At 33.1% G+C, this 18,251-nt stretch overlaps 1 protein-coding gene across 1 annotated transcript in view; it reads right to left on the reverse strand.

Annotated features, from left to right (window-relative positions):
* LOC147065957 (uncharacterized) overlaps positions 1-18,251 on the reverse strand; it is a 38,362-nt gene that overhangs the window by 7,981 nt on the left and 12,130 nt on the right. Inside the window, exons 5-12 of the mRNA XM_085956181.1 lie at positions 17,151-17,300; positions 16,246-16,427; positions 14,896-14,950; positions 14,564-14,746; positions 11,432-11,663; positions 10,280-10,352; positions 1,322-1,536; positions 364-547 (exon numbers count right to left, since the gene is read on the reverse strand). Coding sequence (XP_085812307.1) covers positions 364-547; positions 1,322-1,536; positions 10,280-10,352; positions 11,432-11,663; positions 14,564-14,746; positions 14,896-14,950; positions 16,246-16,427; positions 17,151-17,300 — 1,274 coding nt within the window. The remainder of the gene's footprint in view (positions 1-363; positions 548-1,321; positions 1,537-10,279; positions 10,353-11,431; positions 11,664-14,563; positions 14,747-14,895; positions 14,951-16,245; positions 16,428-17,150; positions 17,301-18,251) is intronic.

Consider the following 18,251-nt stretch of genomic DNA (forward strand, 5'->3'; position numbering starts at 1 on the left):
TAATAATAATAGTATATTCATTGACATGTTTTCTTTTTTAAGTTCATACGTAAAGTTTTTTAGTCATCTTTACACGATTTAAGAATATTTTCATCCGACGCCATGACAACACAAATCGACGTGCCGACACCTCGACGGTCAGTCTCCGATTGGTGAATACTGCGAAATTTCGTTCCACATACTGTTCAAAATTATTTGCCATTTCAATTCACGCTCTTAACAAACAATTAAAATTATCAGGATATACTTTTTTCACATGGCTTCCTCTATGTGATATAGATTCTTTTAAATTTTCCAGATTCCCCCTACTATACCTGATTGAATTTAAAAAAATCATAATGATTAAACAATAAAAGAACTTACATATTATTGCACAGGACACCTACATCCCAAATCTGAATGATACTTTTGTACGAGTAGGTGTTATTTTCATACATTTGATAATCCATAATTGGATTGACTGACACGGCCAAATACCTTGAATATTTATTGCCAGGAACCCAACCCAGGGCAAAGACTGGACCTCCGCACCACATTGTTATTGCATCTAAGAGAAAAAAGAAAAACTTCATATGAACAACATAACCCTTGCAAACTTCCCAAAAGACAGGATGATGAGAAAAAATCATGCAACCATACGGTGGACCCAAACCTTTATTCATTGTATGTCAACAGCATTTTTTATAATATAATTGAGGAGCCGAGTATAGGTGCTAAACCATAATTTATGGCACTGCACCCTTAACCCTCGTTTCACATGAAGCAAATTTTATCATCATGGTATTAATTTGTGTACACCCACGATGGCCGCGTGGCTTAAGAGTCGGCCTATAGCGCCGTGGGTCCCAGGTTCGAATCCTGGGTCTGACAAATACACATATTGTTTTTCAATTTGTGTTTGAGTCCAGGGTATGGACCCAATAGGTTGAGCATGTGGCTGACATCCATTTCTCGTAAAAACAAAATCTGTGGATACAAATTTCCACTCTGTGGAGGCCCATATTAGATCTTATTAGGATCGAACATGGTCGGAAAAAATTAAAAAAAAATTGTATAATGTTCCTCCGTCACACAGTTGTAGTGGAACATGGCAGAGTAAAAAGCCGCTTCAGTATAATATGATAACTACTATACTTTTATACACCGCTGCATCGCTTGGCGGAAAATAATTGCGCGAATTTATATGACTGCGATAAAAATCGCTGCATGTGAAATGACTTCCACCGTTTCATTCGCAATCTATCAAGCTCAGTCATTAATAATCTAAATTAGGCACATATTTTCTATCATTCACAACAATGTCAATAAACAAATCACTCACCATTAAAAATATCTGACTCGAACAAATTATATGTGCGCCATTGTGCTTCTGTTCGTGTTTGAGATTTTTTTTTTTCAACGTAAAGTTGATGAGCAATTTTGCACGATTCGCGCTCTTTGGGGAGAAAGCCGTCTGCCTGATTGATATCAAGCGCAACATAATTACCGCATAACATGTCACCGAATAGGAAGTCGTTGTCATAATTTTTTTTCTCACTGAAAATTAACAGTTATTTAATTTTTTCTGAAAAGTTGCATACATTACAATAATATAATCATAGACATTCGAGGTGGTGTGTAGGTAGTAGAAACAACTATATAGTGACTGAATTACAACACAATTCATACAATTAAATCAAACACAATTGAAAAAATATATTTAAAAGTATTTTAATTAAACAATGAAAAAAAGTTTATAAGCAATGAGACAAATGAAAATTATATTTTAAAACAAAGATAAATTTACAATGAAATAAAGACTTATAAAATAAGCATTCGTTTAACCAAACCGAACCAAATAATATGTCAAAGAAAGCTTCTGTAGGGAATGAAGCAAAAAAAAGGATTGTGGATATAGGAGGGTGTTATTGATCTCAGGTACATTAAGAACAAGTGGGCAATAAGAAATATATATATATTATACAAACAGACAAATTGATATCACAACTTCTCATTAATTATTATTTTTAGTTTTACCGATTTGATTACTTATACCTAATAGTGAGCACTCTAGTGTGTTTATGAACAATTTCGTCATTACTTCATTTTAATATATTATATGTTACACCGAATGTGCGAAATTGACTATTACATGAAATGGGCAAAATTTTGGCTAATTCATGTAATAGTCAAGCCTGTTGCCTTATTTATGAATTAGGTAATTTTTCTGCTGAGTACATGAATTCGCCACGGTATGGAATTCTTGAACTGTCAACATGACAGAAGAAAAAGTAAATTTAATACGGATGGTTTTATTAGTTATAATTGGACATAATCTCCTATATATTATTATCCTAAGAGATTTTGGAAAATGCACCAACAGCTCATTTAAGGCCATTGGACCCGTTTTTTCCTGTCTTCTCAGAATCGTGGAAATGGCAAGGACGTTTAACACGAATTGACACATAATAAACACTTTATTTATTTAAAATCTAATAAATAATATTCAAATAACACTTTTTGTGTCATTAAAATTTTCTGATTCGCTTTACTTTTTAAAATAAATGACAAATAGTCGGTCCTGTTTTCGAAATTGGCCAAAACGACTGTCACGCCACAGTGAATTTTTGAACTTAATAATAGTTTTGCAGGTATATATTGTATGAAAGAAATGGGTAAAACAATACATTTCATTGATTAACTCACGTACTTTTTTTAATTTCAGAAAAATAAAGATTTTAAAGCCATTTTAGTTTGAGTATACATCAGCCAATTTTGAATGATTTTTTCTCACAAAATAATATATACTGCACAATAAAAATATTTTTTTATTATAATATAACATTTCCGTAATACTATAAATAATAATTAACAATGAAAAAATAAATAAAACCCTATAAATTCGGTACAATTAGTGACGCTATATTACCAAAACACGTCGTACGTTTTCATGTATTTATCCTATTTTCAGACAATTTAGATATATAATTATTTTGCAAAATTAACAAAAAGAGACCATTTGATCGATTAATCCATATAGTTTTTCTAATTTCTCATTTCTAACCTTAGTAGGCTTCTAAATTTCAACGGGGGAGGACGTCTTTTTTTTCCAAATTTTTATCCGTCGCGAACAGTATTTTAACTCATAGAAAAATGACCTTTACTCGCATTGCAGTAACAATCAAATTGGCAAGACCACATGACGTAGACCAGGTGTTATAATTTGTGTTGACAAATCAAACATCATAAAATACCAGTGAATGTCAAACTGAGAAAAATGTAGTTATATTATATTATTTATTATCTTGTAATACAAATGGTTGCAGCATGTGAGATATTGTAAGATAATTGAATCTTATAACCACGATGGCTACAAAGAAGTCCTAAAGGTATTCGTTCGGTGCAACATTTATAAAAAAAAATATTTTGGACTTGAGCAGTTTAGATAAAATATAGGTGGACTTTAATTATTTTGATAAATACCTACTTGGTTGGGCTTTAAACGATTTGAAAAACTTTGCATGTACTTAATACAGTTTTTATGTACCTGGGTCGCCATGTTTTGTTATTTTCAAAGGGACGTATCCAGGAGTATGTTTATTGGCATTATCAATAGAAACAAAATAATATTATTTTTCAAGGTCTATTTATTATCGATCTTAAGTGGTTTATGTCACAAATAGTAAATTTGTAGAAAATTTAAAGTAAAATACGTTTTCGAATGCTGTCATAGTAATGGCCACTGAAACATGTGTCATAATTTTCCTAATCGTCAAAATAATAATAAAATAAGTGTTTTGGGGCAGAAAATCACGTATATGTTTTATGATGTATGTATTTTTCAGATGGTTTGTGGTAAAATCTTTTTTTTTCATACTGCCACAATTCAACTATTCATAATTAATTGTTTGTTAAATTTTTCATTGTGCACTTTGACTTAATAGGTAGGTGATAAAGTTTTTACCTTACTTTATTGTATTAATTTATTGTTAAGTGAGAATTAGCTGCTTTCGTTGTCAGTGTGTATTTGATGAGTGCGCATAGTGCCTGACGATGTCGAAAGGCGAAACCAGGATCGCATAAAACGACTCAAATGAAATAGTACAAAACTTAAATCCATTAGAATTTAATATATTTAATGCCGAGTTGAATTGAATGGAATCACCTTAGGCATTTATTAGTAATTATTTAACACAAGTAAAAAATATATTGAGGTAAGAACCTAGTTCATTGAATAATAAAAACAATATTACTCTTTACATCACAACTGACAAGATTTATATGAATTGTATATTGCCTGAACTCATTGATCCTAGACTAACACGGTCGATGGATATAAGAAACCCTCAATATCATAATTATATTAGATGCTATCAATAGAAAAGAAAAAAAATAAAAAATAATAAAAAATAATAATTTATAATAGTTATTCTAATACATTACATACCGTTAAGCCTGTACACTAATTAAAGAACCAATTATTAATTTTCTATACACACTAATGTTCCGAAATCCTCCGCGGCGACCAAAACGTACTGCCCTCAAATACACGTTATTATAATAATGGTTTCTTAAATCTTGATTGTTGCGTAATAAATTTTAAAAAAATTGTACCTCGACAAATATTCATTGAATTGCTTTCTTTTATGAGTCATGTTTTTATAATTCAATAAAAACGCAATAATAACAGAAATCTTTTATGCATCTTGTGAATGTTTTAAACTTATAATTTGTAATGTGAGCTCATGAAAAAATGAATAACTTTTGTATTCATATACACCGATATATATAAATAATATACCAATTTGAAACACCTCAGAAACATACATAAGTATTAGATTTTTTTTTGAAAAATATTTGAATTTGAACCCACAATATGATAGATTCAAGAAAAGGTGTCACTTCACAAATTCAGCATATCAATAATATGAGGTTCTTATTTGGAGGTCTACTATTTTTATTCTTATAATTTATTCTACCTACCACAAAAATGTTTATAAAATTTGTTAGGAAAAAAAATATTATTAATTCAACACTTTTAAAACCTCTGATTTCGTATCTACTCCCAGAGACGCCGAGCGAAGCGTTTTTGTTTTTTTATGCGCGCTCCGCATATTGCTATTTTGTTGTGGCGCTTACGTCAAATTTGATTCTTACGAATGAACCCATAGGCCTTAAGCGACATTTTATTGTTATTTTTACATCTTCACTTCGAAATGTGCGCTACCGATTCATCTACCGATTGAATTGAACACATTTCAGAAATTTTCCATGATTTTACATGTACGTGACGTTTATATCCGATATTTTATTACACACCGTATACAATCGCCATATTTACTGTTTACACCTCACAGAATGACGTCTTCGTCGCTTAAGACCTTCTAATCCTTTATTTGACAAACGGATTCGATTATTTTTATTCAAATATCGTAATGTAGGCATTGGCGCACTTTTTTCGGTGAAAAAGCCATAATCTTGGTACAATTTACCACGTATAATATCTTTTGACAGCGGGGTACGCCACTGACGGCCATTTCATAGATAACCTGATATTCCAGATTTGATTTTTTAAATACTTCTTTGTGGCTGTTCACACACTATTTTTTTTAATTGAATAATTACCTAGGCTACTAATTTCCATAGATCAAACAATGAAAGAAATTAATACGAATTGTTATAGTTATCAAAATGTGTGATATTGTATAACATCTACCTATTTTTAAATCTTGACCTATCCACTGCTGGATGAAGGCCTCCTCAGCCTTATTCTACTCCTTACTTACACATGAATTGTTATATTTATCAAAATCAGTGATATTATATTATTATCTACCTATCTATATATAATGCCATTATTATCACGAGCCTCAATAAATCCACTGCTGGATGAAGGCCTCTCTACGTTGATTGTATTCTTGACAGTATTGAATTTCTAATGTTATTTATCTACATATTCATATCGTCATCATAATCATCATCATCATCAACCAGGATCAATCCACTGCTAGATGACGAGTTCCGCAACCTGATTCTACTACTATTGGTTTAACGAATTTGTGATATTATACATATTTCTATCCATCTTATAATCATCAACTAGGATTAATCCACTGCTTAATAAAGACCTCCCTAGCCTGATTCTACTCCTTTGTCATATGAATTTCTGTATTTATCAAAATCTGTGATAATATATTTATCTACATATTCATATTGTCATCATCATCATCATCAACCAGAATCAATCCTCTGCTTAATAAAGACCTCCATAGACTGATTCTACTCCTTTTTGTCATATTAATTTCTGTATTTATCAAAATCGGTGATATTATATTTATTTACATATTCATATCGTCATCATCATCATCATCATCACATCGACCTGAACCAATACACTGCTTAATAAAGACCTCCCTAGCCTGATTATACTCCGTTCTGTCATATGAATCCCTGTATTTATAAAAATCGGTGATATTATATTTATCTGCATATTCATATCATCATCATCATCAACCAGGATTAATCCACTGCTTTCCGTTCTGTCATATGAATCCCTGTATTTATAAAAATCGGTGATATTATATTTATCTGCATATTCATATCATCATCATCATCAACCAGGATTAATCCACTGCTTAATAAAGACCTCCCTAGCCTGATTCTACTCCTTTCTGTCATATGAATTTCTGTATTTATCAAAATCGGTGATATTATATTTATTTACATATTCATATCGTCATCATCATCATCATCATCGACCTGAACCAATCCACTGTTTAATAAAGACCTCCTTAGCCTGATTCTACTCCTTTCTGTAATATGAATTTCTGTATTCATCAAAATCGGTGATATTACATTTATCTACATATTCATATCGTCATCATCATCAACCAGGATCAATCCACTGCTGGATGAAGGTTTTCGCAACCTGATTCTACTACTATATTATACCTATTTCTATCTTCCTTATCATCATTGACCTGAACCCATCTACTGCTGGATAAAGGCCTCCCATGCCTGATTCTACTCCTTTCTGTCATTTGAATTGCTGTATTTATCAAAATCGGTGATATTATATTATATCTATTTATATTTCCATTATCATGATGAGCCTGAATCAATCCACCGGTGGATGAAGGCCTCCCTAAGTTGTTTGAATTTCTGTCGGTCATATGAATTGCCATATTTATCAAAATTGTTGATATTATATTTACCCATTCATAATATCGTAATTATCATCATCAACCAAGATTAATCCACTTCTGGATGAAGGTTATCCCAATTTAATTCTACTCTTCTTGGTCATATAAACTGCAATATTTTTTTAAATTTGTGATTTTATATACCTACCCATTTATATCGCCATTATCGTCATCAACCTGTATCAATTCACTGCTGGATGAAGGCCTCTTTAAGCTGATTCCACATTTTTAGGTCTTATAAATTCCTATTCTTATCATATATAATATGTATTGCTTCATTATTTATCAACATTTGTCTCGATATGAATGTCCCGCACCGGGAAACTATATTGTTTAAGGTTAATTTTTAAATCAAAATAAGATTTTTAAAATATTATTCTATGGCTCCAAGCATTTATTTTTTATAGACAATGAAACAAAATAATGTTTAAATTAATTTTTTATGCTGCTAACCTTTTTCTATTATGTAAATGGGACCCGAAAGAGATTAATATTCGTGTTATATTGGATCGCTATTTATGATAATCACGATTGAGATGTATAATTATTTATCATATTTAAATGCACATACATAACTACACATTTATTGTATTAAAATTAAAATGACAGTGGTAGCAATCGGCGATTGCCAGCTGTTCTGCTAGGCCTAACAGCCTGAAATGGTGTCAGACGATATTGAGAAGGCCAGACTCCAGAATAGATTACGCAAATGACTCCAAATTTGTATTGGCATTGACGACATGCAGATCGTAAAACTGACAAATCAGCTAAATTTTCAACTGTCTGACGTGAATGAAAATCCATCCCGAAGGGAAAACTATGGCGCCATCTATACACGCTTTACAATTATTATATTAAAATCCAACACCAAGTCACTACGACGAAAAGCTGTCTGCAAGACCTAGCGAGACAGACTGGCGAGAGCCAGCTGGCTCAGCTAGTATAATATTATTATTATTAGGTTAGGTTAGGTTAGGTTTTGTAATTCTGAATTAAATTATTCAACTGAATGTCCATTTTGAGGTTAGCTATCAAGTGTGAACAAACTATCACAAACATTCAATCGACCATTGCACAATTGATACCCAAGCACGAATCAAATCGCGAAAATACTTTTCAATAAAATTCTTCCGTTATCATATTATAGTTCTAGAATTTTTTTTGCGCATAGTAAATGGATATGAACGTCATTCAAATCAATGACATTTGACACATTTGTTTAGTTGCAAAAAACACCACGGAGCGCGATCATCTATTTTGACCATAGATAATATAAATGTACATTTTGACCAATCCATGAGCATTTGATACATTTAGTTTAGTTGCAAAAAATACCACCGTAGCGCTACTATCTAATTTGTCCAAGACATGAAGTAGGCAGAAAAATTACTGCCGATTTCACGCACTCTCCAGATATTTTGTCTAATTCATGAATAAGGCAACGGGCTTGCATTTTTCATGATTTAGGCAAAATTTTGCCCATTTCATGTAATATTCAATTTCGCACATTCGGCGTAACATATACATACACAGTTTTATAATCTCAATAATTTAGTCGCTTTATTTCCAAACTGGCTTACTAAAATTCAAAAATTACACAGACAGCAATAAGACTATTTTTTAAATATGTGAACACTTTATTTTCCGCTCCCGCCTCGTAGGCAACGGTTACAAACATCGATGTATCTTATACCTCGACGAAATTGAGCTACTTTACAAGTTGCTTGACACACAATACTTTCCACTCGCTCGGAAGCCACAAGCTAGCGACTATTTTGATAGAACGTAGTTCGTTTTTTTACCGGGAGGTCGCCACTATTACTCTATTGCGCAAACGCAGACCGGCCCACACGCTAGCGAGTAGCGTGTAAAAGTAGCCCGGCTTTCAACTTTTCTCGGTAGATTGTTTACAATCTGCTTGTTAGCTTGTTCGATGATGACACTGGGCAAGTTTACAAGCAGATTGTAAATTTGCCAACAAGCATCTTGTAAAGTAGTATGACATCGAGCCTTTAGATACTTTCTGAAAAATTGATTGAAATACATCCGTGTTCTATAAAGTAATTTATAATATCTCCTAATACAGTACAGTTATACCCCATCCACCTATTATTTTCGAATGCGATTTTACACCAGATGGCGTGCGAAACGTATAATTGCGTTGCGTCCATGGAGATTTTGTATATCAGCATCTCGCCGAATCCGAGTACAGAATGCCCCTCTACCATAAGTTTAGCGAACCGATTGCTAAATTTGGCGAGTCCATGTTTGACAGATTGCAACTGACAGCCCGCGTTTGTTGATAATTGTCATAGGTACTTGTTTTCATCCGTATTTCTTTATGATTCAGTGAATTATTTTGATTATTGTATTATCATAATGGTATTATCTATTTTACAATCGATCCTATAATTGGTACTTCATTTTATTCAATCATGACTGCTTTATTTATACTAAACTTTGCTTTCGTAGATGAAGCTAATCTATGCATAATTTATATATAATATTATATATAATTTATGCATAATAATTATATGGTAGGTAGGTATACTATCACGATAACCATTTACTTTTATTTGTTTACCCTCCACGTTAAGAGATTTCCTATAAATAAATATTGTAATGATTATATTTATTCAATAATGTTTATTCGGCATTCGGATTATCCGGCCATAATGTAGTATTAAATCGAAACAGTTAAGCGCCCATAGACATCAAAAAGTGACCATAGAGAAAAATATTTTTGTTTTTATATAAGGAATACTTGTTTCAAATAGACGAGCATGTACAAACACCGTTATTTGAATGGAGCATTATGGAACACGAAGCGATTTCTGTATACAGTTTCGCACGCAGCTCCATGAACACTTGACTAGTTAGTAAATGGTTGTAAACGGAAACAGCGTAAGTTTGGAGGGTAATAAACGATTCGGTTTGGCTTATTTCAATGGATACCTTATTATGCTGTGCCAGAGGTGATTTTTCGGTAAATTATAATTCATTGCATCTCCGATAATACCGTCACTAGATGTCTCTCCAAACACCTATTTTGCTGCCCCATGAATATTAATTTATGAAAAATAGTACACACTACTTACAATTCTTTCGTCCACTTTTTGTATGTTTCTTTCGGATCATGAATATTTTCTATAAATGCATAGAATTTTTTTACTGAAAATAGAAATAAAAAAAAATTATGAATTACTATCATAACATATTCGCGGACATGACATCTTTAAACGTTGTATTTTTTGAGATGTGATATGACAGGACGTTCATTAACGTCTTGTCCTGTGAAACAGAATTCGACACGACGTTTATAGTCATATTTTGGGTTAAAACAATATGTTCCCTGCTACTTGTGTCACGGTGCGAACATATTTCCATTAGATAGTGTCGTATCTTAAGACTTAATTCATTTCTATACAGTCGAACTCGGTTATTACGATCACGGAAATAGCGAGATCTCGGATATAATGAGGAAACATTCGTTGACATTTTAGTTTATGATTTTCTCCATACATTTAATCACTTTTATAATAAGCCACTTACAGGGTATACCGGGCAAAAATATCGTCAAAAATTTTCTTAAAACTGTTAATGTGTCGATCGTTAAAAACATTTTCGGCCCTCAGCAATAAAATCTGCCCAGGCAGGATGCCGCCGGGATCGGTTTACGTTTATGACACTAGTTAAGTGTCTAAGTACCTAATTGGTATTTTCGCCGACAACATTGAAAAAGTATCCACGCATATGGTTGAAATTGCATGTAAAAAATCCAAGCTTTGTCAAGTCAGTAAGTACCTACCAGCGTTCATTAAAATAAACAACTTCTTTTGTAGTCTATGAATGCCATGCATGTTTCGGGGATTTTTACGATGGTTTTCAGATTTTTTGTTCTATGCTTAAATAGAACGTGGCGCGATTAAATATAACGATATAACGAGTAATGTTTATAAAACGCAAATTCAGTCGGTCCCATCTTCCTCGTAATAACCAAGTTCAACTGTATATCTAAATCGAAAAATTAAAAAATTAAAATTTTAATGTGTCATATAACTGACATGTGTCCGAGAAGAAATGTCATTATTTACTAACAAATAGTGGAATCTTTAGTAAATAAAGAGGTAATTAAATAATTAAAATAGCTCTTTGTCAGCTGTTTTTAAGTTTTGGTATTATACTAGATAAATACGATTTTGTCAGAATCCTCAGCACCTCTTTAAACGAAACAAATGAATGAGTCTTACCACCATTTGAAGAATGTTTAAATATTGAAGATTCATTCTTATGTTGGGATGGACGTATTTTACGATTGGGTACAACCTCTTCCTCATCCCCATCCTCATCGGTTTCTTCTCCTGATTCTTCTACTTCTTCCTCTTCATCTTTCCCTTTCCATTCACGGTGCTCTTTGGCAGCATGCTCACGCATCGCTTCTTCGTCATCAATTTTGAATGAGCAACATTTACAACTGAATAACTAAAAAAAAATGACCATTATTTTTATTATATTCGTCATTGATGTGTTTGTTATTTTATATTTGTGTGCGAGATGAAAAGGAAGATAAGTCTGAACGATCCAAAAAGTAAGTAATAAAAATTTCAAATTAACCATAGTGCATAAAATACATATTATTAATATGCATGAAAGAGAAAAGAGTTAAGTCGAATCAATGCTGATGAGCTAGTAAATTTGAGTGAGCAAGACGGTAAATTCAAGGAAGCGACTCTATGGTGCTTAACTTAAGGCTATATTTCAGCTGAGGCACGGTTTAAAATGATCGTGACTACGCGACGCGAAGATTGTGCAAACGACGCGTGCAGAACAAAACATAATTTGTCATAAAAATTCAACATGCGTCCATTGAATGTTATGTTTATTGTTCTATTAGTAATAATAATAATATATTCATTGACATGTTTTCTTTTTCAAGTAAATGGGTAACGTTTTTTAGTCATCTTTACACGACTTAAGAATTAATTCCCCTGATGCCATCACAAAACAAATTGACGTGTTCACAGCTTGACTTTCTCTCCGATTGGCAGCCAGTCCGAAATTTCATCGCACCTATAGTTGAAAATTATTTGCCGTTTCACAGAAGTATGCTCTTAACTGTTTTACAATAATAGTCATCCATAAGTTATTTGTTTAGCACCATACACTTATTAATATCATGTTCACTAGTATGGACACCAACTGTGAAAGCAGCTGAACTCATTGACACTTTTCAGAGGAAGATTCGGTGACGAATATGTGGAGTTATGTAGATAATCATGACATGTGTTGAATCATGACATGTGTTGTACCGCATTTACCAGGAATTGAAATTCTCAACATTCACAAGACTGAACTGGGCAGGAGGGTAACTTTTGAATTATCTAAGCTATTCAAGCAGCCTCCTTCGATTTTTACAGCCACATCTAAAAGTCGCGGAGGCTTTTGAGTTCCACATGCTTCCCCGGTTTAGGCGCTAGTTGTTGTTTAATTTTGACAGATCGAAAACAGACTGAATGACGTAACATAACGTTGATACTTCCACGTTTATACGTGAATGGAGGACCACTTAAGGGTAAAGTACGAGCAAAGTTATGGATGCCACATTCATGTTTCTTGTAGTCTGCCAAGCCAAAGTCCTTCTATCGCCACTCTATGAATAGGATAATTTGTATTAATTACCTATAAATGTTCAAATTACCAGATGGGGCGAGATAAAGGTTGGTCGCGCGAGACAATTTTAGTTTTTAAATCGTATTAGTAAGATACCTAATGTTGTTCCTTTTGAGCCCAATCTCCCGAATTCAGTAATACGGCTACCTGACGGGAAAAAAACCCATGGCAGGTAAAGGCCGAAGGTACCCGCCGCGGGCGAGAATGATAGAGAGGGGTGAATGTTTAGGGGTAGATTGAGAGGGACAGCGATAGGGACGGCACGCGGTAGGTGTCCAGGCTGGCGAGGCAGTTAGCCGGAGTCTCCAAAACACGACGGACTGTGTGTCCCGTTGAACCTTAGATTTTAATTGACAGCCTACGGCGCCCATCTTTAATAAATTTAGGGCTGTTCAAAATTTATAAACCGTGTTAAACTTCATAATTGTGTTAATGTGAATTGATATTGTGTGGTGTATGTTTTTTTTTTTTTGTTGTGAACCTAACTGTTAAATATAAAACTCTGTGCTATGAACCACGTGTGTTTCATTGGGAAGATCCAACATAATCAACTGTCAATCCTGCATCTTTACCTAACCTAACCTAACCTTACACTGAACGTGCTCTACCGAAACACCGAAACACCGAAACCCAGCTTCATTTGACCGCCCTAAACAATTTCAACCACTGAGCTAGTCGAAGGGTTGAAGCTGGTCGTGTGACTCACACGAATCGACCGACAGCACGCTAATCAGGGCTTCATTAACGCCCGGTTGACCGGAGAGTTGAGCGCGGAGGTCGGATCGGGCTGTGCGGCCCCGACTCCCCTCCCTACTTGGACTTCCGGGGTGTCAACGTTATAGGGCTCTGTTATTTGGCTTTTAAATATTATCGTTGTAAGTGTTATTTTGAATTTAGATTCTTATTAAAGTATTTATTGTTTTTTTGTAATATAGGCACATACATATTTTTAAACGTTAGGTTCGTAAAATACATCAAGAGTTCTGTTTACGTTCTCGTATTTTTTTGTAGTTTTTTTATTGTTTACATGTTAACTTGAGTTGTCATTGGCTGTCATGGAGTCCATAGACTAAAATATAATGTAAACTCTTACGTGATCATAAATGTACATCCAATATCTCCATTGTTTTTTCGGACACCGGTCGAACCACCATGCTTACTTTTCAAGCTACTTCGCGTTTTCAGTATGAGTAAGTTTTCATATTCTATGATACTTCCTGTTTGATTCAAAAATTGCCGTCTAGGTCATAATCAGTGCATGCTGCTAGACACAAACTACTAAAAATGGCCATTGTTGGGAAACTAGGAGGGAGAAGGTGAAGAGAAACGCAAGAGCTTTTCTCCAAAGACTATGACTGGAAACTGAAAGGAGAGCCGCAGAGGATTCCACCTGCTGGGAGGAAAGCGCTGGAGGAGGCCAAAGCTCGAGTTCAGCTATAGCCCAATCAAAAGTAGTAGAGTTAGATATTAAATTTGGCACACAAAAAAGTTTGCAAAGGTGCTCAAAACCCAATCTTCTTTTGGATTTCCTAACAAGTACGTGTAATCTTCAAGTTACATTCTCATAAATTGGTTATTTATTAACATTATTTTTTTTCGGTCGCAAGTGTGAAATTTAATGTCCTAATAGTCGAGAAATTCCCGTGGTAGACTTATCTTCTTTTTCATTTCACACACATACATACATATAATTATGATGTCATACTAAATACCTTTAATGCAGAATATTCACATTCATCGAGGTAGTGTTTACACATAATCTTCTCAGAAGGATCTGAGAAAGAACATTGAGACCTTGTACATATCATAGGTTTGCCCAGGGCCAAATTCTGCCTCCAAACTTTTTTCGCCTTCGCAATTGATATCTGATGCCATGGACGGGTATAAAATTCATGCTAAAAAATTGACAAGAGTACAGATTGAGATAAAATTTAATAAGCTGTAATGTAAAAATTCAGATAATTGGAAAAAAGTAAATTGAATGAACATAATACATGACTTTTTAAGGCAATAAAAATAATAAACAATCAATATTATAACTCACCAGGTCTCTGGTGTCCTCAACGTTGATTTTGAGTTTCTTTATTGTTATATTTGCTCTAAAAAAATTAAATAAACATTAGCATTTAATAATAAGTAATTTAACCCTTTTACTCCCATTCGGCCGATATTTCGGCCCACCATACCTATGCGAAAACTCCATCTGGGCCGATCCATCGGCCGAAAGTTTGGAACCAAATTTACGATTTATTCCAAATTTTTTCCCGTCATATTTCGTCTCGTGTAGACAAAGCATTATATTCACTGTGTGTTGGGTGTGAGTAACATTTATTTTAGTGTCAGCTTTATTTATAATTATGTCATACCCTATTAACTCACAAGTCATAATTGCTCTGCTGTCGAACTTGAGACCAAAGAGGGTCATAAAAATAATAAAACATTATTTTTATGACACATTTTAAATTCTGATATTTGTTTTAGTTGTTTTATGATTCATATATCACATTACAAAATTAATTTTGTAATTTTTGAACTAACAATGGATGCCACTGTACTTTTGGTAAGATGGTGAAAAAATACATGAATATAAATATTATTATAAATGATTTAGTGCTTTGAAACTTATTTTTAGAAATTACTTCATTCCCATATCAGTTAGTCCTCAATACTGTATCGAATTCTCTTGCGATTTCGTGAATTGAATAATATTCTTGAATACATTGACACTATATGATTTTTTTTTGATTACTTTATAAAAATTCTATTTCATAGAGAAATAATAATATGTTTATTTTTTTTCTGTTACTACATAAAGATAGATTATATTATAAAATTTGATAAACCAATTATAAATAAAAAAATGTTGTCACACTTGTTTTGTAGTTCAAACATAGTTTTATCCATTCATTTCTAAATAAATATTGATACATTATTTTTTTCTTTTGTTTTATTGATGTAAACTATCAATATTATTACTTTATACACCATTGAGAACACACAAAAAAAATTTCAAATTTTTAAAACATGTGTAGAATTAGTTATTTAAAAAAAACTAAATCGACGATTTTTTGTCAAAAAAAGTTGTCGCATATGCTAGGCTAAATCAGCTGGGAGTAAAAGAGTTAATAAGAAAATATATTTCCAAAAACAGAAATCATAAAAATAGTATGGCATACACTCATACAGTTTAATACTTTGGACGCGGAAGACGCACCCAGCGCGTAATGGCCAGGCGGCCGATCGATGTAATTAACGTGCATTTTAAAGGTGCTAATTAAAAAATCATTATCTACGCAGCAGCGAATGAGTTATAAAACCAAATGCGTTTTTATTATGCTGATGGCCTAAAAGTATCAACAATTTAAGTTCTAACACAAAGCTTGGCATTGCTTACTTTTCCGCGGCTCTTCGCTTTCTTCTACTACCGTCCTCGAGGACCATTTCTTCTTCCTTTATCTTTTCGACTTTCGGTTTCTCCAGTACTACTTTGGAATGTGTCGGAATGTGAACTTTGAGACTCTGCGGAAGCATGTAACGTCCACAAATAGGACAGGGTTTTTTAAGTGCTTGAATTTCCTGAAAGTAATGAAAGTGTGGTTGAATTTGTACTCATAGAGAAATTTTATACTCTGCACAGTATCACATTGAAAGATGTGCGGCTATAAATTAACGCTGTCTTTACCGATCTGTTTGTTATAATCAATGAATGTTAAATAATGATGGCTCCTTTTATAGAAAACTTGTTTTCTGCTTGTAACACTAATGACATTTTTATCTCAGGACAGCCCTGGAACATGGGGATTTATAATGGTTCACCATCCATTCATAATAAATGTTCAGTGATTATCTTGGCAATATCTGCTCATTTAATAATTAATGAAAGTGACTGATTGAATGAATCTAAGTGTGATAAAATATACAACTATTACCTTTAATAAATCCTTTTCACAGCTGATGTTGTACCCCCATTAGTTGGCCATTCGATATAATTAGCATGTTATTTAAAAGTGGTAATTAAATAGTAATTAAATGATCTGCTCTGCGGTGAAAAGGTTAAATTTTCATTTGAAAACTATTCCAATATACAAATCAAAGGGTAGGGTAATAAACGATACCTTCATGAATTTTGATAAATGGAATATATGTTGCTTACACATTCACTGCTACCAGTTAATTACTAATTTAATCATCATGCTAATAGTATCTAATGGCCATCTAACGCCACGCACCTAGCGCGTCTTTAGCGGTGAAAGACTTAAAATGTTCAGGATCTCACGGATGAAATTCTGGGTTTCTTACCGTATCTGATTTTTGACAGAGTGAAATATGGCTCAGGTATCCAACTGCAGAAGTTCGCTTGGTTTTACATGTATAACAAACCAGCTTGCGTTTTGATTGGTCTAAGGCTCTAGATAGTAAGCTCAGGACCAACGTCTCATCGTCCGGATTCTGTAAATACATACAGTCATTATTAATTAGTGACAGCCGATGTCCATTCCAAATGTTTTATTCATTAGTACATATTATTACTTATGCATTGTATAATTGCTGAAAATAATTTCTAAATTTACAGTCATGATCGTATCATATCATATTATAAAAGTGAGTTTTATTTAAATTGCAGTAAACCCATCTGAGGGTATTATGTACAATAAACTTATAATACTATGTAGCAAATCCAGAATTGTTTTGAATTTTAGATCCAGTTTAACAGAAAATGGCAATTCTGCTTAATTGGCCCATTGCTTAATTGCGGCATATGCATATTTGGGCCAAATCTCAAGGAAGGGAAACCAAACCAACGAATTAGAATTAATTTACATCGCTTGGGTCAACATTCCGCTTAATTAGAACAGTAAATTTAAGATCACAATACATATTATTTTACACATAACAATTCATAGTACCCACAACCAGTGGCGGCCGGTCATTTTTTGGATTGTAATTTTTGAGGGTGCGGTGGAAACCTATCTTATTGAAAAATTATATCAATTCGGCATTGTTATTGATTCGACAAAACGTTATTGACATTTGGGAAATTACCTGAATATTTTATATTTTTAATAAAACATGTTGCGAGTTACTTAAATCTTTATCGGTTTTGTTTTAAGAAAAGATTGTATCTCTTATAGTAGATAAATACCTCCTACTTTTAACGGAAGCCATCTTAATCTATAGAAGTACATTATCTTTAGGAATTTGTACACTATACAACTATATGAATAATGATCACAATTAATTATTATGAAACTGCACTTTGTGAAATAGTATTAAGATTATTAGCTTATCACTAGAATTCATGAATTAATAATTTTCTAATAAACGAAATCATTTCGCGATTAGTCAACACACAGGATAATGAAATATTAATTTTCCAGAAATGGGGTAGGTAGCAAAATT

This window comes from Rhyacophila brunnea, unplaced genomic scaffold, assembly GCF_057557595.1.
Source record: "Rhyacophila brunnea isolate RB1 unplaced genomic scaffold, BYU_Rbru_1.0 scaffold_5, whole genome shotgun sequence".
NCBI lineage: Eukaryota > Metazoa > Arthropoda > Insecta > Trichoptera > Rhyacophilidae > Rhyacophila > Rhyacophila brunnea.